Source organism: Haliotis rufescens, unplaced genomic scaffold, assembly GCF_023055435.1.
Source record: "Haliotis rufescens isolate VD_foot unplaced genomic scaffold, xgHalRufe1.0.p SCAF_61, whole genome shotgun sequence".
Taxonomy (NCBI): Eukaryota; Metazoa; Mollusca; class Gastropoda; order Lepetellida; family Haliotidae; genus Haliotis; species Haliotis rufescens.
In genome coordinates, this window is record NW_025964346.1 from 2,211,302 (window position 1) to 2,233,216 (window position 21,915).

A 21,915-nucleotide genomic window follows, 5' to 3' on the forward strand; every position below is an offset into this window, starting at 1 on the left:
GGCTCCGGTATGGGCAATCAGCTGCCCTTTCGCGGGAAGACGGGGAACTGGGGGAAGCCCAAGTCGTCGACGGACGGCAAGGGCCCCTCCAGGTGACTCTCATTGGAGGGGTTTGTATGCCGACAGCGCCAACTTCGGTTGGCCCTTAGGCGAACCCGAGTCACTTGGCCCTGGACAGTTGCGCCTGCCGCAACCTGTCAGGGCCCCCTCTCCTTCCCCAGTGGGAGCCAGACTCCAGACTTACTGGGAGAATTGGGAACAAGTGTTCGACGACCCGTGGGTGGTCAACACGATTCGGTACGGCTATCGGCTTGATCTCAAAGCGAATCCGCCGCTCACCGTTGCCCCGTTGGCAGGTTTCGATTCGGAAACCGATCTTCCCATCCTCGCCGATGCCATCGGCAGGTTGGTGGAGAAGGGGCAGTACGGGAGTTAGCTCTACCAGAAATAACACCGGGGTTTTACTCCAGGATATTTCTCGTTCCCAAGTAGGACAGTGCCGAACTCAGAATGATTCACACGTCCGCTCCCTGGCTGTTCACCCGGTTAACCACCCCCATAGTGGGGTTCCTCCACAGGAGGGGTGTCCGGTACTTCGCGTACCTGGACGACTCGCTAGTAGCAAATCGAATGACGGACACCCTGTCACGCCATCTCGTTTTCGCACGTCGGCTCTTGGAGCAATTTGGGTGGATTATCAATCTCCCCAAGAGCGAGTTAACCCCTTCTCAGAACTTGCTGTTCATCGGAGGTCGGTTCAACACGGTGTCCCATCGCCTCTTTGTCCCCCCAGACCGGTGGCACAAAATTCAGGCGTTGATTGCTTAGCGGTGCAACAGACTGTTCACTTTTGGGAACAGCTGTTAGGGCTACTTGTATCAGCCCAGGACTGCACCGCACGGGGTCGTCTCCAACTCCGCCCGCTGCAACGGTTTTTAATCCAGTTGTTAGCAACGGAGGTGAACAGTGCGACCGTCGCCCTCCCGGATCGGCTCCGACCGCATCTGGAGTGGTGGACGGTCCCTTACATTGTCTTATCAGGAGTCTCTATGCGGCCCTACCGGGCCACGTTGACCCTGTATACAGACGCCTCTCTAGTGGGGTGGGGCGCCCATCTAAAGGGGGAGGTGAGCTCGGGGCTGTGGTGCGTAGACGAACTAGGTCTTCACATCACTTGTCTCGAGTTCAAGGCAGTGATCAACGCAGTCAATCACTGGAAGCATCGTCTCGTCGACGCCCGGCTCATGCTGGCGACCGACAACACGACGGTAGTGTCCTATGTGAACAAACTGGGGGGAACCCACAGTCACTCGCTACTCGATCTCACGTTCGAGTTTTACGCTCTGGTGGACAGTGTCCCGTGCCAGATACGCGCCCGTCACATCCCAGGTGTGCGGAACGTACTGGCCGATGCTCTATCGAGGCCTCAGGATCCGAGCCCCACAGAGTGGATGCTGAACCCAGTAGTGTTTCAGTGGCTGTGCGAACGTTTGGGTCGTCCGATGGTCTACCTGTTCGCAACGCGGTTCAACAATCAACTCCCGTTGTTTGTATCACCAGTCCCGGACCCGAGGGCCATCGATCACGATGCTCTCGCGTTAGACTGGACGGGCTTGGTCGCTTATGCTTACCCGCCGACAGCGTTGATACCACACATTCTAAGCCGGCTCCGAGGAGTTCGCTGTCGACTGTTACTGATCGCGCCCATGTGGCCGAACAGATCGTGGTACCCCGACTTGCTGACCCAGGTCACGCAGTCGCCACTTCCACTGCCTGTGAGACCGGATCTCTTGATCCACCCTCACACCTGTCAGCTTCATCCAAACGCAGGGCAGTTCAATCTGCACGCGTGGATGTTGTCACCGAGCGTCTGAGGAGTAAAGTTTTTTCTCGCCGGGCGTCTCGGGCATACGTTAGTATGCATCGTGATTCTACCCAGAAGGTGTATAATGCACGTTGGGTTATTTTCACGAAGTGGTGTTGTAAACATCACATTCATTCGCCAGATAAGGTATCTGTGCAGGATATTGCTCGTTTCATGTCTCACTTGCGAGAGACCCGGAAACTCTCCGGGGGTTCCATTGCCAACTATGTCTCGTCCGTTGCTACGGTACGGGACGTTGCTATGGGTACCAGTCTCTCCAAAGAGCCGGTGATACGGGGTATTATCAAGGGTTTCAAACAGCACGATCTTAAGAAGGGCCGCCTTCGGGCACCGGCCTTGGATCTTTCCCTAGTGTTGCAATCACTTACGGAAGCTCCGTATGAACCCTTGCATAGTGCTTCGTTCCGGCATGTGACTTGGAAAACAGCATTTCTCCTCTCCTTTGCCACGGCGGCACGTGTATCCGAAATTCATGCACTCGATGTCGCCAAGGTACGATTCGATAGGGGTGACGAAGGAGCGGTCCGCCTGGGCCTGCTCATGGGCTTCGTCGCCAAGAATCAGAGAGTCGGGCAAACGGAGAGAGAATTCACTGTAAGATCACTCAAAGAAATCTTACATCCTGCTGTTACTGAGGACAGAGCGCTGTGTCCGGTTAGGGCCCTTAAGTATTATCTTAAGGCTTCGAATGAACGTAGACAAGGGCCTGACCATCTGTTCATATCGTGTAACCCTAATCGCACGGTTGACATAAATCGCAACTCGATTGCGTTGTGGCTTCGTTCTGTCATCAATCTGGCGTACCGGTCTCGGGGGTTACCGGTAGCGGGGTCAAACCCGCACGAGATCAGGGCGCTAGCGGCAACATTTGCCCTACACTCGAATATCTCTGTTCGCAGAATATTACGAGGTTGTTACTGGCGTTCTGACTCGGTTTTTGCCAATCATTACCTCAAACAGGTCGCTGATGCCGTCGTGGAGAGTGTGCACCGTCTTGGCCCGCGGATCGCGGCGCAAGCGGGCACCTAAGGGGTGTGCCCAGCGCAATTCCGAACTCCTCAGGCGTCTGACCTTGCACGGTGGTCAATCTGGGTCGACTCCAATGTTCCCACTGCCGTGGGTACAGGAGTTGGGGTCCCGCAAACCAGCGCACTCACACCACAGGTGAGGGCGGCTTTTTGTGTGCTTTGTCCTTATTTGTATTTTGACAATTATGTCTTTAATTGTCTGTCGTGTATCCCAACCTTGTGATGCATGCTTACAAATACTGGAATTAGGTCACGCGCCTAATGCATACTTTAAGTAGGCTTGCTCTGGGATATACGGTCTGAATGAAATTAATTTCCCTCTTTTCGACTGTTTAACCTGATCTAAGATTAAGCTCACGCGGATACAGTGTTCTCATCCGCTGCGGCGATGAAATACCTATCCAGTGGGGCCGTTTGGAGTCACCAATCGTTTTGGCAATGACGATTGAGCCTTACGGTATGCGCTTGACAGTGCTTTGGTATTCCTATAGGGTAACGCCTAGCTAGGTGCATGCGCATCGAGTGCTTCCACCTTGGTGTTTACTTCCGCTGGTCGGAAGGAACGCTAGCAGTCAGGATTCGGGTTGTAGGTGCTCCCCACCGCCTACTGTGGTAGTCAGCCTCGGTATAACAGTGGTAACGTATTACTTAATGTAATTTGTAGAATTTTCCTATTCGGAATATTCTATAAGTAATACGTTACCACTGGGCTGCTGCCCGCCCGTCCGTCCCCCGAGCACTTGCTCTCGCAGGAGACAAGAGTGAAGGGTGTCACATGGCAGCTGGGTGGCTACGCACGTGCTGCATGAGGTAATTGAGATCTCTGTGGTAGATTTCGCTATAGCAGCAGTTGTGACAACAGCCTCGGTATAACAGTGGTAACGTATTACTTATAGAATATTCCGAATAGGAAAATTCTACAAAATCTTTTTTTACAATATTAATCATGAACAACTACTATTCTAATATTTTTGAAACTCTGAAACGTACATCATACATTGTGTTAGGTAGGCAGTGCATGTACTCTTGTGTTGGTCATCTACCCCCTCCGACTCCACCTCGGATATGTGGACCCCAAAGGTAGCGCTGTAGGTAGGGATCACCAAAGTTACATATCTGTGTCATGTCACATGGTTTGTCTTGTTCAGGAACAACTTCCATCGCTTCGTGCGGAACCTCCTGTCACAGCTGTCACATGACATCGAGTCCTCGCTGACTGACGTGGAGAACAACCGGTGGCTATCCGGGGCACGCTTCCTGCACGGCGCCGTCATCAACATCCGCAAACACCTCAACAACGTCTCCTCTAAACAGTTCCTGGACTGGGCCCACCTCCAACACAATCTGGCCAGACTAGCAGATGGTAAGTCTCACTATAGAAGGTTGGTTGGTTGGTCGGTTTGTTGTTTTACGCCGCACTCAGCAATATTCCAGCTATATGACGGCGGTCTGTAAAAAATCGAGTCTGGACCAGACAATCCAGTGATTAATATCATGAGCATCGATCCACACATGCATCAACCAAGTCAGTGAGCCTGACCACCTGATCCCGTTAGTCGCCTTTTACGTCAAGCATAGTCGCTTTTTACGGCAAGCATGGGTTGCTGAAGACCTATTCTACTCGGGATCTTCGCTATAGAAGGACCTGCAGTGTCTCACTGTAGAATGACCGGCAGTGTCTCACTACAGAAGTACGAGAAGTGTCTCACTACAGAAGGATCTGCAGTGTCTCACTGTAGAAGGACCGGCAGTGTCTCACTACAGAAGGACCGACAGTGTCTCACTGTATAAGGACTGGCAGTGTCTCACTATAGAAGGACGAGCAGTGTCTCACTACAGAAGGACCTGCAGTGTCTCAATGTATAAGGACCGGCAGTGTCTCACTACAGAAAGACCGGCAGTGTCTCACTGTAGAAGGACTGGCAGTGTCTCACTACAAAAGGACCGGCAGTGTCTCACTACAGAATGACCGTCAGTGTCTCACTACAGAAGGACCGGCAGTGTCTCACTGTAGAAGGACCGGCAGTGTCTCACTACAGAAGTACCGGCAGTGTCTCACTACAGAAGGACCGGCAGTGTCTCACTGTAGAAGGACCGGCAGTGTCTCACTTTAGAAGGACCGGCAGTGTCTCACTACAGAAGTACCAGCAGTGTCTCACTACACAAGGTCCGGCAGTGTCTCACTGTAGAAGGACTGGCAGTGTCTCACTACAAAAGGACCGGCAGTGTCTCACTACAGAATGACCGGCAGTGTCTCACTACAGAAGGACCGGCAGTGTCTCACTGTAGAAGGACCGGCAGTGTCTCACTACAGAAGTACCGGCAGTGTCTCACTACAGAAGGACCGGCAGTGTCTCACTGTAGAAGGACCGGCAGTGTCTCACTTTAGAAGGACCGGCAGTGTCTCACTACAGAAGTACCAGCAGTGTCTCACTACACAAGGACCGGCAGTGTCTCACTGTGGAAGGACCGGCAGTGTCTCACTTTAGAAAGACCGGCAGTGTCTCACTGTAGAAGGACCGGCAGTGTCTCACTATAGAAGGACCGGCAGTGTCTCACTACAGAAGGACTGGCAGTGTCTCACTACAGAAGGACTGGCAGTGTCTCACTACACAAGGACCGGCAGTGTCTCACTACAGAAGGACCGGCAGTGTCAACAGATATTTTCCAAATTTTTTCATGTTTTTAATCAAGGTACTCATGTGTTTCAATGCACTTCGTGAAGTAAGACATGTGACTTGACTGGGTGCCACCATGTTGTTTAAAGGGTGTGACTAGTCTTGTTCAGTACACGGCCTCACGAGAGCTTTATTGGTACAGGATCTCACTCATGTCAGGTCTCGTGTCATTCCCGACATGGGTACATTGTGTGAAGCCCATTTCTTGTGTCCCCCGCAGTGATATTGCTGGAATATTGCTAAAAGCTGCGTAACACCATACTCACTCATGTGTCATTCCGTTGTGTTCAGTTTGATCTTTGCTCAACCAGTGTCTTCATGTCATGTTGCTCCTGTTTGTGTGTTCCAGAGATGACAGCCCCCCCTGCCCTACCCGACATACCCCACATTGAGGGCATCCCTACCCCCACTGCCCAGCCCCTGGGGGGCAGAAACGCTCGCAACCTCTCTCCCACGCAGTCCAAGACTCGGAAGGTGAGGATTCACAGTCATTGGTTCTACCCCTTCGGAACCTCAAGTACAGACGGAGGTCAGGTGACCTCACGACCCTTCGGTCAGGATGCCACCAAGGTTGCGGAGACCCCCGGATTCATGTCGATGTTCTACGTGTTCCTGGCGCTGATGCTGTGTGTCGACTCCATCCTCTTCCTCCACCGCTTCTCCAAGACCATTGCCATGGGGAGACTACTCTTGTATGGCTACCCCGAGTACGTGGACTGTCGAGAGAAACCTGCCCCAGGTACAAACTTTCACAGTGGCATATACCAAGGGGCAATAATCTTGCGATTGTATTGTGATAGAACAGTTATAAATCTTGTAATAAGGACACTTGTAATGAGGTCACATGTAATAAGGACACTTGTAATTAGGTCACTTGTAATAAGGACACTTGTAATGAGGTCACATGTAATAAGGACACTTGTAATGAGGTCACATGTAATAAGGACACTTGTAATGAGGTCACTGTTAACGAGGACACTTGTAATGAGGTCACTTGTAATGAGGACACTTGTAATGAGGTCACTTGTAATAAGGACACTTGTAATAAGAACACTTGTAATGAGGTCACTGTTAACGAGGACACTTGTAATGAGGACACTTGTAATAAGAACACTTGTAATGAGGTCACTGTTAACGAGGACACTTGTAATAAGGACACTTGTAATGAGGTCACTTGTAATGAGGTCACTGTTAACGAGGACACTTGTAATGAGGTCACTTGTAATAAGGACACTTGTAATGAGGTCACTTATAATAAGTACACTTGTCATTAGGTCACTTATAATGAGGTCACTTGTAATAAGGACACTTGTAATAAGGACACTTGTAATGAGGTCACTTGTAATGAGGTCACTTGTAATGAGGTCACTTGTAATAAGGACACTTGTCATTAGGTCACTTATAATGAGGTCACTTGTAATAAGGACACTTGCAATGAGGTCACTGTTAACGAGGACACTTGTAATGAGGTCACTGTTAACGAGGACACTTGTAATGAGGTTACATGTAATAAGGACACTTGTAATGAGGTCACTTGTAATGAGGTCACTTGTAATAAGGTTACTGTTAACGAGGACACTTGTAATGAGGTTACATGTAACAAGGACACTTGTAATGAGGTCACTTGTAATGAGGTCACTTGTAATGAGGTCACTGTTAACGAGGACACTTGTAATGAGGTCACTTGTAATAAGGACACTTGTAATGAGGACACTTGTAATGAGGTCACTTGTATTAAGAACACTTGTAATGAGGTCACTGTTAACGAGGACACTTGTAATGAGGTTACATGTAATAAGGACACTTGTAATGAGGTTACATGTAATAAGGACACTTGTAATGAGGTCACTGTTAACGAGGACACTTGTAATGAGGTTACATGTAATAAGGACACTTGTAATGAGGTCACTGTTAACGAGGACACTTGTAATGAGGTCACTGTTAACGAGGACACTTGTAATGAGGTTACATGTAATAAGGACACTTGTAATGAGGTCACTTGTAATGAGGTCACTTGTAATAAGGTTACTGTTAACGAGGACACTTGCAATGAGGTTACATGTAATAAGGACACTTGTAATGAGGTTACATGTAACAAGGACACTTGTAATGAGGTCACTTGTAATGAGGTCACTTGTAATGAGGTCACTGTTAACGAGGACACTTGTAATGAGGTCACTTGTAATAAGGACACTTGTAATGAGGACACTTGTAATGAGGTCACTTGTATTAAGAACACTTGTAATGAGGTCACTGTTAACGAGGACACTTGTAATGAGGTTACATGTAATAAGGACACTTGTAATGAGGTTACATGTAATAAGGACACTTGTAATGAGGACACTTGTAATGAGGTTACATGTAATAAGGACACTTGTAATGAGGTTACATGTAATAAGGACACTTGTAATGAGGTTACATGTAATAAGGACACTTGTAATGAGGTTACATGTAATAAGGACACTTGTAATGAGGTTACTGTTAACGAGGACACTTGTAATGAGGTTACATGTAATAAGGACACTTGTAATGAGGTTACATGTAATAAGGACACTTGTAATGAGGACACTTGTAATGAGGTTACATGTAATAAGGACACTTGTAATGAGGTCACTTGTAATGAGGACACTTGTAATAAGGTTACTGTTAACGAGGACACTTGTAATGAGGTCACTTGTAATAAGGACACTTGTAATGAGGACACTTGTAATGAGGTCACTTGTATTAAGAACACTTGTAATGAGGTCACTGTTAACGAGGACACTTGTAATGAGGTTACATGTAATAAGGACACTTGTAATGAGGTTACATGTAATAAGGACACTTGTAATGAGGACACTTGTAATGAGGTTACATGTAATAAGGACACTTGTAATGAGGACACTTGTAATGAGGTTACATGTAATAAGGACACTTGTAATGAGGTTACATGTAATAAGGACACTTGTAATGAGGTTACTGTTAACGAGGACACTTGTAATGAGGTTACATGTAATAAGGACACTTGTAATGAGGTTACATGTAATAAGGACACTTGTAATGAGGACACTTGTAATGAGGTTACATGTAATAAGGACACTTGTAATGAGGACACTTGTAATGAGGTTACATGTAATAAGGACACTTGTAATGAGGTTACATGTAATAAGGACACTTGTAATGAGGTTACTGTTAACGAGGACACTTGTAATGAGGTTACATGTAATAAGGACACTTGTAATGAGGTTACATGTAATAAGGACACTTGTAATGAGGACACTTGTAATGAGGTTACATGTAATAAGGACACTTGTAATGAGGTCACTTGTAATGAGGACACTTGTAATAAGGTTACTGTTAACGAGGACACTTGTAATGAGGTTACATGTAATAAGGACGCTTGTAATGAGGTTACATGTAATAAGGACACTTGTAATGAGGTCACTGTTAACGAGGACACTTGTAATGAGGTCACTGTTAACGAGGACACTTGTAATGAGGTTACATGTAACAAGGACACTTGTAATGAGGTTACATGTAATAAGGACACTTGTAATGAGGTTACATGTAATAAGGACACTTGTAATGAGGTCACTGTTAACGAGGACACTTGTAATGAGGTCACTGTTAACGAGGACACTTGTAATGAGGTTACATGTAACAAGGACACTTGTAATGAGGTCACTGTTAACGAGGACACTTGTAATGAGGTTACATGTAATAAGGACACTTGTAATGAGGTCACTTGTAATGAGGTCACTGTTAATGTGGTGAGGTGAGGTGAAATTGGGTTTAACGTCGCGTCCAAGATTATTGCACTTATATAGCGACGTGCATGCACGTGTATGTGTGTGTGTGGCTGCTTGTACTAGTCCGGACTGATGCCGATTTATAGTGCTAGCTCACTGAGATACCATGCCGCAGTTTAACATGAGTACCCCACTCAGACACAGTATACTGACTCCGAGCCGACCAGTCCTTGTTTTAGCCCCTTAATGCCGAGCTCCAGACAGGGTAACAACAAGTACAATCTTTTAACGTCTTTTTGTATGACGCGGCCCGGGATCGAACCCTGGACCTTCCGCTCTCCGGGCGGACGCTCTACCACAAGACCACGGAGGCGGTCCACTGTTAATGTGGACACTTGTAATGAGGTTACATGTAACAATGACACTTGTAATGAGGTTACATGTAATGAGGTCACTTGTAATGAAGACACTTGAAAATAGGTCACTTGTAATTAGGACACTTGAAAATAGGTCACTTGTAATATGGACACTTGTAATGAGGTCACTTGCAATGGGGTCACTTTTAATGTAGACACTTGAAAATAGGTCACTTTTAATGAGGACACTTGAATATAGGTCACTTGTAATATGGACACTTGTAATGTGGTCACTTGAAAATAAGTCACTTGTAATGAGGTCACTGTTAATGAGGACACTTGTAATGAGGTCACTGTTAACAAGGACACTTGTAATGAGGTCACTGTTAAAGAGGACACTTGTAATGAGGTCACTGTTAACGAGGACACTTGTAATGAGGTCACTTGAAAATAGGACACTTGTAATGAGGTCACTGTTAATGAGGACACTTGTAATGAGGTCACTGTTAACGAGGACACTTGTAATGAGGTCACTGTTAACAAGGACACTTGTTATGAGGTCACTTGAAAATAGGACACTTGTAATGAGGTCACTGTTAACGAGGATACTTGTAATGAGGTCACTGTTAATGAGGTCACTTGTAATGAGGTCACTTTAGGGAGGACATTCTGTTGTCAGGAGAGGAGGACATGGAGGACGATGTGTTCCAGGAGGACGGTAAGGACCAAGGCGGTGCCAGGAACACCAAGTCTTTCCTGTCCCGTGCTGCACTCGCCGGCAAGAAGTTCTTCATTCAGGTATGTTGCTGGCTGTGCTATCCAGGTACATTCATATCTGATTATCTGCCTCCGGTACGTAGCTGGTTGTGCTATCCAGGTACATTCATATCTGATTATCTGCCTCCGGTACGTAGCTGGCTGTGCTATCCAGGTACATTCATATCTGATTATCTGCCTCCTGTACGTAGCTGGCTGTGCTATCCAGGTACATTCATATCTGATTATCTGCCTCCTGTACGTAGCTGGCTGTGCTATCCAGGTACATTCATATCTGATTATCTGCCTCCTGTACGTTGCTGGCTGTGCTATCCAGGTACATTCATATCTGATTATCTGCCTCCTGTACGTAGCTGGCTGTGCTATCCAGGTACATTCATATCTGATTATCTGCCTCCGGTACGTAGCTGGTTGTGCTATCCAGGTACATTCATATCTGATTATCTGCCTCCGGTACGTAGCTGGTTGTGCTATCCAGGTACATTCATATCTGATTATCTGCCTCCGGTACGTAGCTGGTTGTGCTATCCAGGTACATTCATATCTGATTATCTGCCTCCGGTACGTAGCTGGCTGTGCTATCCAGGTACATTCATATCTGATTATCTGCCTCCTGTACGTTGCTGGCTGTGCTATCCAGGTACATTCATATCTGATTATCTGCCTCCGGTACGTAGCTGGCTGTGCTATCCAGGTACATTCAGATCTGATTATCTGCCTCCGGTACGTAGCTGGCTGTGCTATCCAGGTACATTCATATCTGATTATCTGCCTCCGGTACGTAGCTGGTTGTGCTATCCAGGTACATTCATATCTGATTATCTGCCTCCGGTACGTAGCTGGTTGTGCTATCCAGGTACATTCATATCTGATTATCTGCCTCCGGTACGTAGCTGGCTGTGCTATCCAGGTACATTCATATCTGATTATCTGCCTCCTGTACGTTGCTGGCTGTGCTATCCAGGTACATTCATATCTGATTATCTGCCTCCGGTACGTAGCTGGCTGTGCTATCCAGGTACATTCAGATCTGATTATCTGCCTCCGGTACGTAGCTGGCTGTGCTATCCAGGTACATTCATATCTGATTATCTGCCTCCGGTACGTAGCTGGTTGTGCTATCCAGGTACATTCATATCTGATTATCTGCCTCCGGTACGTAGCTGGTTGTGCTATCCAGGTACATTCATATCTGATTATCTGCCTCCGGTACGTAGCTGGTTGTGCTATCCAGGTACATTCATATCTGATTATCTGCCTCCGGTACGTAGCTGGTTGTGCTATCCAGGTACATTCATATCTGATTATCTGCCTCAGGTACGTAGCTGGTTGTGCTATCCAGGTACATTCATATCTGATTATCTGCCTCCGGTACGTAGCTGGCTGTGCTATCCAGGTACATTCATATCTGATTATCTGCCTCCGGTACGTAGCTGGTTGTGCTATCCAGGTACATTCATATCTGATTATCTGCCTCCGGTACGTAGCTGGTTGTGCTATCCAGGTACATTCAGATCTGATTATCTGCCTCCGGTACGTAGCTGGCTGTGCTATCCAGGTACATTCATATCTGATTATCTGCCTCCGGTACGTAGCTGGTTGTGCTATCCAGGTACATTCATATCTGATTATCTGCCTCCGGTACGTAGCTGGTTGTGCTATCCAGGTACATTCATATCTGATTATCTGCCTCCAGTACGTAGCTGGCTGTGCTATCCAGGTACATTCATATCTGATTATCTGCCTCCGGTACGTAGCTGGTTGTGCTATCCAGGTACATTCATATCTGATTATCTGCCTCCGGTACGTAGCTGGTTGTGCTATCCAGGTACATTCATATCTGATTATCTGCCTCAGGTACGTAGCTGGTTGTGCTATCCAGGTACATTCATATCTGATTATCTGCCTCCAGTACGTAGCTGGCTGTGCTATCCAGGTACATTCATATCTGATTATCTGCCTCCGGTACGTAGCTGGTTGTGCTATCCAGGTACATTCATATCTGATTATCTGCCTCCAGTACGTAGCTGGCTGTGCTATCCAGGTACATTCATATCTGATTATCTGCCTCCGGTACGTAGCTGGTTGTGCTATCCAGGTACATTCATATCTGATTATCTGCCTCCGGTACGTAGCTGGTTGTGCTATCCAGGTACATTCATATCTGATTATCTGCCTCAGGTACGTAGCTGGTTGTGCTATCCAGGTACATTCATATCTGATTATCTGCCTCCAGTACGTAGCTGGTTGTGCTATCCAGGTACATTCATATCTGATTATCTGCCTCCGGTACGTAGCTGGTTGTGCTATCCAGGTACATTCATATCTGATTATCTGCCTCCCGTACGTAGCTGGCTGTGCTATCCAGGTACATTCATATCTGATTATCTGCCTCCGGTACGTAGCTGGTTGTGCTATCCAGGTACATTCATATCTGATTATCTGCCTCCCGTACGTAGCTGGTTGTGCTATCCAGGTACATTCATATCTGATTATCTGCCTCCTGTACGTAGCTGGCTGTGCTATCCAGGTACATTCATATCTGATTATCTGCCTCCAGTACGTAGCTGGCTGTGCTATCCAGGTACATTCATATCTGATTATCTGCCTCCAGTACGTAGCTGGCTGTGCTATCCAGGTACATTCATATCTGATTATCTGCCTCAGGTACGTAGATGGCTGGTTGTGATCATTTCTATCCTCCAGGGGTCAGAATTTGCTGGGATCTGGGCAGATTGTGGAGTTTTAAGTAACAAATTGACACTCCATTTACAGGCTCTGCTGTGCTGGTCCTTATGCAGAGAGGCCTGTGGATAGTTTACCTTGAAGACAGATAACGGAGGTCATATTAGGAAGCAAACACCACTGTGTAACAAAGTATATTCTGGTGTGCAGCTTGCTGGTTGTTTTATCCAGCTATGTGGCTGGCTGCTTGTGCCAGTGTGACAGTAACAGAGTATTAAACATGTTGCTGTTTCAGGTTGTGTCCACCCTGTTCATTCCAAAGGCAGCAGTGACCGTCGTCCTGTGCGTCATCCTCTACACGACCGTGAGCGTCTCAGACAAGATCTTCACACAGGACATGCTCAAGAGTCTTGGCCTCCACTATGACATGGTGAGTGTGTCCTGTAGTGTTGCCCCCTGTAGGGAACTAGTCTTGGCCTCAACTACGACATGGTGAGTCTGTCCTGTAGTGTAGCCCCCTGTAGGGAACTAGTCTTGGCCTCCACTACGACTTGGTGAATCTGTCCTGTAGTGTAGCCCCCTGTAGGGAACTAGTCTTGGCCTCCACAACGACATGGTGAGTGTGTCCTGTAGTGTAGCCCCCTGTAGGGAACTAGTCTTGGCCTGCACTAAGACACGGTGAGTCTGTCCTGTAGTGTAGCCCCCTGTAGGGAACTAGTCTTGGTCTCCACTATGACATGGTGAGTCTGTCCTGTAGTGTAGCCCCTTGTAGGGAACTAGTCTTGGCCTCCACTACGACATGGTGAGTCTGTCCTGTAGTGTAGCCCCCTGTAGGGAACTAGTCTTGGCCTGCACTAAGACACGGTGAGTCTGTCCTGTAGTGTAGCCCCCTGTAGGGAACTAGTCTTGGCCTCCACTATGACATGGTGAGTCTGTCCTGTAGTGTAGCCCCCTGTAGGGAACTAGTCTTGGCTTCCACTACGACATGGTGAGTGTGTCCTGTAGTGTAGCCCCCTGTAGGGAACTATTCTTGGCCTCCACTATGACATGGTGAGTGTGTCCTGTAGTGTAGCCCCCTTTAGGGAACTAGTCTTGGCCTCCACTACGACATGGTGAGTCTGTCCTGTAGTGTAGCCCCCTGTAGGGAACTAGTCTTGGCTTCCACTACGACATGGTGAGTGTGTCCTGTAGTGTAGCCCCCTGTAGGGAACTAGTCTTGGCCTCCACTACGACATGGTGAGTGTGTCCTGTAGTGTAGCCCCCTGTAGGGAACTAGTCTTGGCTTCCACTACGACATGGTGAGTCTGTCCTGTAGTGTAGCCCCCTGTAGGGAACTAGTCTTGGCCTCCACTACGACATGGTGAGTGTGTCCTGTAGTGTAGCCCCCTGTAGGGAACTAGTCTTGGCTTCCACTACGACATGGTGAGTCTGTCCTGTAGTGTAGCCCCCTGTAGGGAACTAGTCTTGGCCTCCACTACGACATGGTGAGTCTGTCCTGTAGTGTAGCCCCCTGTAGGGAACTAGTCTTGGCTTCCACTACGACATGGTGAGTCTGTCCTGTAGTGTAGCCCCCTGTAGGGAACTATTCTTGGCCTCCACTATGACATGGTGAGTGTGTCCTGTAGTGTTCAGTCTTTTGTAAAATATGGTTATATCTAGGTCACTTTCTACCTCTCTTAAAGCATGAAGCGTTACATTTGCATGTGCCTTACAGATCCAACCACGTCTCCTGTTGGTTCATCTTTGAGGTTATTGTGAAGCATGCTGGTGTCATTCATTGACAGTTACTGTTGCACATTGTACTTGTACAATCGACCGTGAAGATCCAGCGTAGAATAAGTTTTCAGCAACCCATGCTTGTCATGAAGGGCAACTATGCTTGTCAACAGAAGCGACTAGAGTCCACAGGGAATGTTTTTGACTGGAAGTACATGGTGGTACATTTAGACTGGAAGTACATGGTGGTACATTTAGACTTGAAGTACATGGTGGTACATTTAGACTGGAGGCTTCGAGGAAGGAGGTGAAGGGGCCTGGCTCTGTTTCTGCAAGAACTTGACTGTTCCACCTGTTTGACTGTTCCACCTATTTGACTGTTACCCCTGTTTGACTGTTCCACCTGTTTGACTGTTCCACCTGTTTGACTGTTCCACCTGTTTGACTGTTACCCCTGTTTGACTGTTCCACCTGTTTGACTGTTACCCCTGTTTGACTGTTCCACCTGTTTGACTGTTACCCCTGTTTGACTGTTCCACCTGTTTGACTGTTACCCCTGTTTGACTGTTCCACCTGTTTGACTGTTCTACCTGTTGAATGTTCCTACTGTTTGACTGTCCTACGTGTAGAACGTTCCTCCTGTTTGACTTTTCTAATTGTTGAGTGTTCCTACTGTTTGACTGTTCTACATGTTGAATGTTCCTCCTGTTTGACTGTTTCCAGAACAAGTACCTTGGCCTGCAGCAGGAGATGATCAACAGCCGGATCCTGTCTCACGCGGAGCAGATTAACAGCGTGGAGTACCCGTCCTACCAGAGCTGGATGGTTGCGTACATCGAACGTCACCAGCGCATCCTGGAGGTGCACCGACAGGAGCTGGAGGCCATGAGGTCGGTCCACAATGAGACTTACTGTCGCTACCTCACCCACCTCGGGATGAACGTCAACTGTTCCGCCCCCGAGGACACAGAACACACCTACAGGATCTCCACCCCGGGATGTCGCTTTGCTCCTGTGTGGCCCAACTTCTACTTCAGGTACTCATCTTTGTTATGACCTCCCTGGACGTGTGACACTCACAATGTGGTATCATGCACAGAATCAGCTGTCTCTCAGGACTATGTATTTAGGCTTTCAATAAATGATGAATGATAGGGTTTGCGTTCAAATCATTTCACTATTGGTTCTTTATTCGCTGAAACGCAAGTGAGCTGTACTATAAAGTTCATCATAGGGACTAGATCAGTACGAGAAGATAAAGGAAAGTCTTGTTCCTGGGTCGTCCTGATCATGTGACTGTGTTTCAGGTCGCCGAGCGCCAAGGACGACATCGCGGACCAGCAGCTGAGGGCCCTCCTGGATGGGATGAGGCACATCATCATCAACACCTGCCAGACTGTGGCCGTCTTCATGGCCATTGTTGTCCTCAAAGAGCTGTTTGGGGCCGTCCTCTGGATCTACATCAGAAGGTGAGTTGAAGAGAAGGGTGTTCGGGGCCGTCCTCTGGATGTACATCAGAAGGTCAGTTAAAGAGAAGGGTGTTCGGGGCCGTCCTCTGGATGTACATCAGAAGGTGAGTTGAAGAGAAAGGTGTTCGGGGCCGTCCTCTGGATGTACATCAGAAGGTCAGTTAAAGAGAAAGGTGTTCGGGGCCGTCCTCTGGATGTACATCAGAAGGTGAGTTGAAGAGAAAGGTGTTCGGGGCCGTCCTCTGGATGTACATCAGAAGGTCAGTTAAAGAGAAAGGTGTTCGGGGCCGTCCTCTGGATGTACATCAGAAGGTCAGTTAAAGAGAAGGGTGTTCGGGGCCGTCCTCTGGATCTACATCAGAAGGTGAGTTGAAGAGAAAGGTGTTCGGGGCCGTCCTCTGGATGTACATCAGAAGGTCAGTTAAAGAGAAGGGTGTTCGGGGCCGTCCTCTGGATGTACATCAGAAGGTGAGTTGAAGAGAAAGGTGTTCGGGGCCGTCCTCTGGATCTACATCAGAAGGTGAGTTGAAGAGAAGGGTGTTCGGGGCCGTCCTCTGGATGTACATCAGAAGGTGAGTTAAAGAGGTGTTTAGGGCCGTCCTCTGGATGTACATCAGAAGGTGAGTTGAAGAGGTGTTTAGGGCCGTCCTCTGGATGTACATCAGAAGGTGAGTTGAAGAGGTGTTTAGGGCCGTCCTCTGGATGTACATCAGAAGGTGAGTTAAAGAGAAGGGTGTTCGGGGCCGTCCTCTGGATGTACATCAGAAGGTCAGTTAAAGAGAGAGGTGTTTGGGGCCATCCTCTTGATCTACATATATTGTGTGTGTGCTTGACTGTTTTTGCTGAGACAATGAATCATAAGTTTAGCCTTTATGATTCATAAAATTGTTCAAAAACATCTCCACAGACGTTTTATCCAAATTTAACCATGACATGCAGAGTTGATATTGTTGTTTATTTCATTCTAACTTAGAAAAAAGTTGATGCCTTTCCAACTCTGGATCTGTGTGTTTCAGATCTGGATTTGTGAGATTAAGGATCATCTTTGAAACAACAGAAGAACAAACAATCCGAGATGGCTGAACTACTTCTGTGCGTGCAACACCAGTCAGTGGTGACCCAAGAACGTGGACTGTTGACCCAGGAGTTGATCTGATTAAACTACCTGTGATGAATCTTAAGTTCTCTTCTTCTTACAAAGGGTGATTGCTCCATCACGGGATGATTGCTCTGATATGTGATGATTGCTCAGTCACAGGATGATTGCTCTGACAGGTGATGTGATTGAGTCAATCTGCTTCTTGCCGGGAAATGTGGACCGCAAACTGCAATACATCAGCATTGTGATATTTCTGGCATTATGCTGGCACCTGACATTCAGTGGCTGTTAGCTGACGGACGTTCATCGTCTGACTCGTGACGTGTGCAGGACTTACTCAGGCTTCAAGTGATGATCCTCAGACTTTGGAGTTGGAAGATCTGAATACACAGACTATATGATGAATCAATGATGGCAGATTCTCCTGAAAAGTTGTGTATCTAGGTGCACGGTTGTGTCTAGGTGCACGGTTGTGTCTAGGTGCACGGTTGTGTCTAGGTGCACGGTTGTGTCTAGGTGCACGGTTGTGTCTAGGTGCACGGTTGTGTCTAGGTGCACGGTTGTGTCTAGGTGCACGGTTGTGTCTAGGTGCACGGTTGTGTCTAGGTGCACGGTTGTGTCTAGGTGCACAGTTGTGCACATGATATGTTGAGGTCCTGTTAACAATCAAGGGAGGTAACTCTGAATGTGTGTTCATTGCCCTGCTGCACAACATGGACGAGACACTGCCTGGCAGTACAAGGGAGACAACTCTGACGACCCTGCCTGTCCCTGGCCTGCTTCCCTCTGCTCAACTCGTCCTGTGCTGATGCTGATGCTGTTTCCTCCTGCTGTGTATACAAGGCCTCGGTGCACATGCACTAGGCATCATGGCTATTACAGCAATCGGATTCTATTCCTTTGTGCCATGTAAACTGTAAATAAACATTGTACTGTTCAAAATTGTACTGTACCACCTGTACAGCATTGTACTGTACAATATGTACAACATTGTACTGTACAATATGTATCACAGAGTCCTGCTGTGTGGATCTGTCAGTTGGTGGACATATCTGTGTATATCACGGAGTCCTGCTGTGTTGATCTGTCAGTTAGTTGACATATCTGTGTATATCACGGAGTCCTGCTGTGTGGATCTGTCAGTTGATGGACATATCTGTGTATATCACAGAGTCCTGCTGTGTGGATCTGTCAGTTAGTGGACATATCTGTGTATATCACGGAGTCCTGCTGTGTTGATCTGTCAGTTAGTGGACATATCTGTGTATATCACAGAGTCCTACTGTGTTGATCTGTCAGTTAGTGGACATATCTGTGTATATCACAGAGTCCTGCTGTGTTGATCTGTCAGTTGATGGACATATCTGTGTATATCACAGAGTCCTGCTGTGTGGATCTGTCAGTTGGTGGACATATCTGTGTATATCACGGAGTCCTGCTGTGTTGATCTGTCAGTTGATAGACATATCTGTGTATATCACGGAGTCCTGCTGTGTTGATCTGTCAGTTGGTGGACATATCTGTGTATATCACAGAGTCCTACTGTGTTGATCTGTCAGTTGGTGGACATATCTGTGTATATCACAGAGTCCTGCTGTGTTGATCTGTCAGTTGGTGGACATATCTGTGTATATCACGGAGTCCTGCTGTGTTGATCTGTCAGTTGGTGGACATATCTGTGTATATCACAGAGTCCTGCTGGGTGGATCTGTCAGTTGGTGGACATATCTGTGTATATCACAGAGTCCTGCTGTGTTGATCTGTCAGTTGGTGGACATATCTGTGTATATCACAGAGTCCTGCTGTGTTGATCTGTCAGTTGGTGGACATATCCGTGTGTACCTGCACATGATCTATCTGCCGTGCTGTTGCAGTTGTAAATATGGCAGCCATTCTGAATGTCTGTTTCGATGGGTTTTTTTACATCTTGTGTTAAATGAGGTTGTTGATGTTATTGATGTTGTTGATGTTGTTGATATTGTTACAGCATTTTCCTCATGTACAACAAATCCAACTGTTACAATGTCTGCACATGTCAGTGTACAGATGCACCATCATGCAGGGTACGATTGCATGATCCGAGTCACTGATATAAACACCAAGTATACACCTCCTATAAATAGAACATTAACACCTGTTTCTTACTGCAACACTATATTATAATGTGACTGTGAAATTAAAGATGTTGTGGCCATGAGAAAAATCTTGTCCTATTTGTCCGACTTCACTTGTACTTCGGGTAGGGACAAATTACAATGTTTTAAGAGGTTTCTTTTTAACTAATTCTGAATTTATGTCTAATGTTATTTTAATCTCACTTCTTGTTGTCTGTTTGTTATTGTGATCGTATTTTATGTTATTGTACTGTTCTGACTAAAATGAATAAAACACTGAATCATACTGGCTGTGTGGGTGTGGTCAGTTATCAGCCAAAACTGGCTCCAACAGCAAATATCGCTTGGGTGAGATCAAGCGATATCTACATTGTAGTTATCGCTGCAATGAAATTGCATCACAATGCTTTGCAGACCGTTGTGACGTCATTGTTACCATGACGTCACAATCAAATGACATCACTAATGTCTCTACTACTTAAACTGTTAGCAGTACTTTTTACACTGAAGACACTGCTAATTACTGTCTACAAACTCAAAAAGTGGATGTTGGATGATAAATAAAATTTCACCCTCGTGTCTTTTGATATCAAATATATCAACGTGAGTTGATAAAAGTGGAAAAACTCAGAGGCTCTATGTACGTACACACGGTCCGGAAGATGACTCAGCTCCAGCCATGACCATCACTCTCATCCTGATTGTCTTCATCATGATGACAATCTCATCAAACAATCTCAGCCTTCCGACCATGTGCATCTCTCTCATCCTGATTGTCTTCATCATGATGACAATCTCATCAAACAATCTCGGCCTCCCGACCATGTGCATCCGGGGTTCAGGAAGTGACAGGTGGTAGATTCATGTGATCTGTGCTTGATGTCAAACGCTGGTACAAAAGTCACACAAACATGACACATGACACATGACACATGGCTTGGATGACGGCCAAACAACACAACAGTTGCACTTCCTAGCAGTGATGATGTACAACAGAAAGTTGTACAAACAATGAGAATTATTTGTCTTATATTTTCTTGTACACTTTCATTTTCAAAATTTATTTCCCTACATTGTCAAATTTTAATAATCGTCTTCGACAATCCATCATGTACGACTTAGATTGATGATTCTCTTCAACAAATGCTGAGTTCATCACTAGTGGAGGGTGTGTTGTGTTGTTGTGATTCAATGGTTGTACTGTGGTGTCTAATATCGATGAGAGCAGGAGGTTTTTGTTTGGTTTTGTCACAAGCCTTCACAACACTGAACTTGTTCCTGGTACTTTAAGGTTCCTGCACTGCCCAATACAGACATGTGCAATGCAAGGGGATTTTACTGATCTTCCCACTTAAATATCACAGAATTATTGAATTTGGATTAGCGGGTATTTTAGATTGGTTCTGATGTGATAACAATGCAATCTTCAGGAACGTATTGTAATCAGGTGATAAAGGATAGTTTCAGAAATGGGTTTTATCCTTATAATACACAATGACATGAGTGCAAAGTTGCCATGTAGTATGTCATGGGTGAATTATTCCTCAGGATTAGTCGGGTATTTCTGGATTGTTTGATATTCCTATCTGTTGTAAGAACGACGCCTGTGATCTGACATCTGGTTACAGGACAGGATAGGGGTTCTGTTGAATCGGGAACAGAGTTGAATCAGGCGACTATGCTTGTCGTAAGAGGCGGCTAACAGGATCGAGTGATCAGGCTCGCTGACTTGGTTGATGCATGTCATCGTATCCCAAATGCGTGGATTGATGCTCATGGTGTCAATCACGGGATTGTCTGGTCCAGACTCGATTACTTACATTTATATTTTCATATAGCTGGAATATTGCTGAGTGCGGCGGTAAACAACCATCCGAGAACACTGCTGAACATAAGGAATAATGAGTTTAATTAAGTCTCTTGTTGAGGCACTTCTTCCATAGAGGTGGTGCTTGTCACTTCTCCATAGAGGTGGTGCTAGTCACTTCTCCATAGAGGTGGTGCTAGTCACTTCTCCATAGATGTGGTGCTAGTCACTTCCAATGAATGATCTAAGCCTTTGCATGTGTGCGTGACTAGAATCAAGGTCAGTGTGCAAAGTGTTGGGTGACCTGTATCTGTCACGTATATGTATAGAATCTCGTGGCGTGCCATGTACTTACGTATATACATACACATGACTGTATGACTCCACATATACAATAGCATTACGTGACTGACTGACATACAAAGGCACACAGGACTCTTGCATGTTATACTGAAACATGCGTGTTGAATGCAACCCATGTACACTCGTTCCCTGTCCAACGTCCAGCTGGTCCACCAGTCTGATCCGAAGCTTTGAAGTTAAGTTCACATAATCCATAACTCCTCAGGAATA

General features: G+C 46.6%; 1 protein-coding gene across 7 annotated transcripts in view; it reads left to right on the top strand.

Moving 5' to 3' along the window:
* LOC124118662 overlaps window positions 1-19,821 on the top strand; it is a 199,678-nt gene extending 179,857 nt beyond the window's left edge. For 5 of the 7 annotated variants that reach the window (XM_048386861.1, XM_048386860.1, XM_048386859.1 and 2 more), the window contains 7 exons: window positions 4,062-4,276; window positions 5,941-6,330; window positions 10,355-10,473; window positions 13,433-13,567; window positions 15,577-15,890; window positions 16,161-16,322; window positions 17,339-19,821. In XM_048386861.1, coding sequence (XP_048242818.1) covers window positions 4,062-4,276; window positions 5,941-6,330; window positions 10,355-10,473; window positions 13,433-13,567; window positions 15,577-15,890; window positions 16,161-16,322; window positions 17,339-17,405 — 1,402 coding nt within the window. In that variant the 3' untranslated portion in view covers window positions 17,406-19,821. The remainder of the gene's footprint in view (window positions 1-4,061; window positions 4,277-5,940; window positions 6,331-10,354; window positions 10,474-13,432; window positions 13,568-15,576; window positions 15,891-16,160; window positions 16,323-17,338) is intronic. The other 2 variants (XR_007218837.1, XR_007218838.1) reach the window with 2 other exon arrangements.
* Window positions 19,822-21,915: the final 2,094 nt, after the last annotated feature.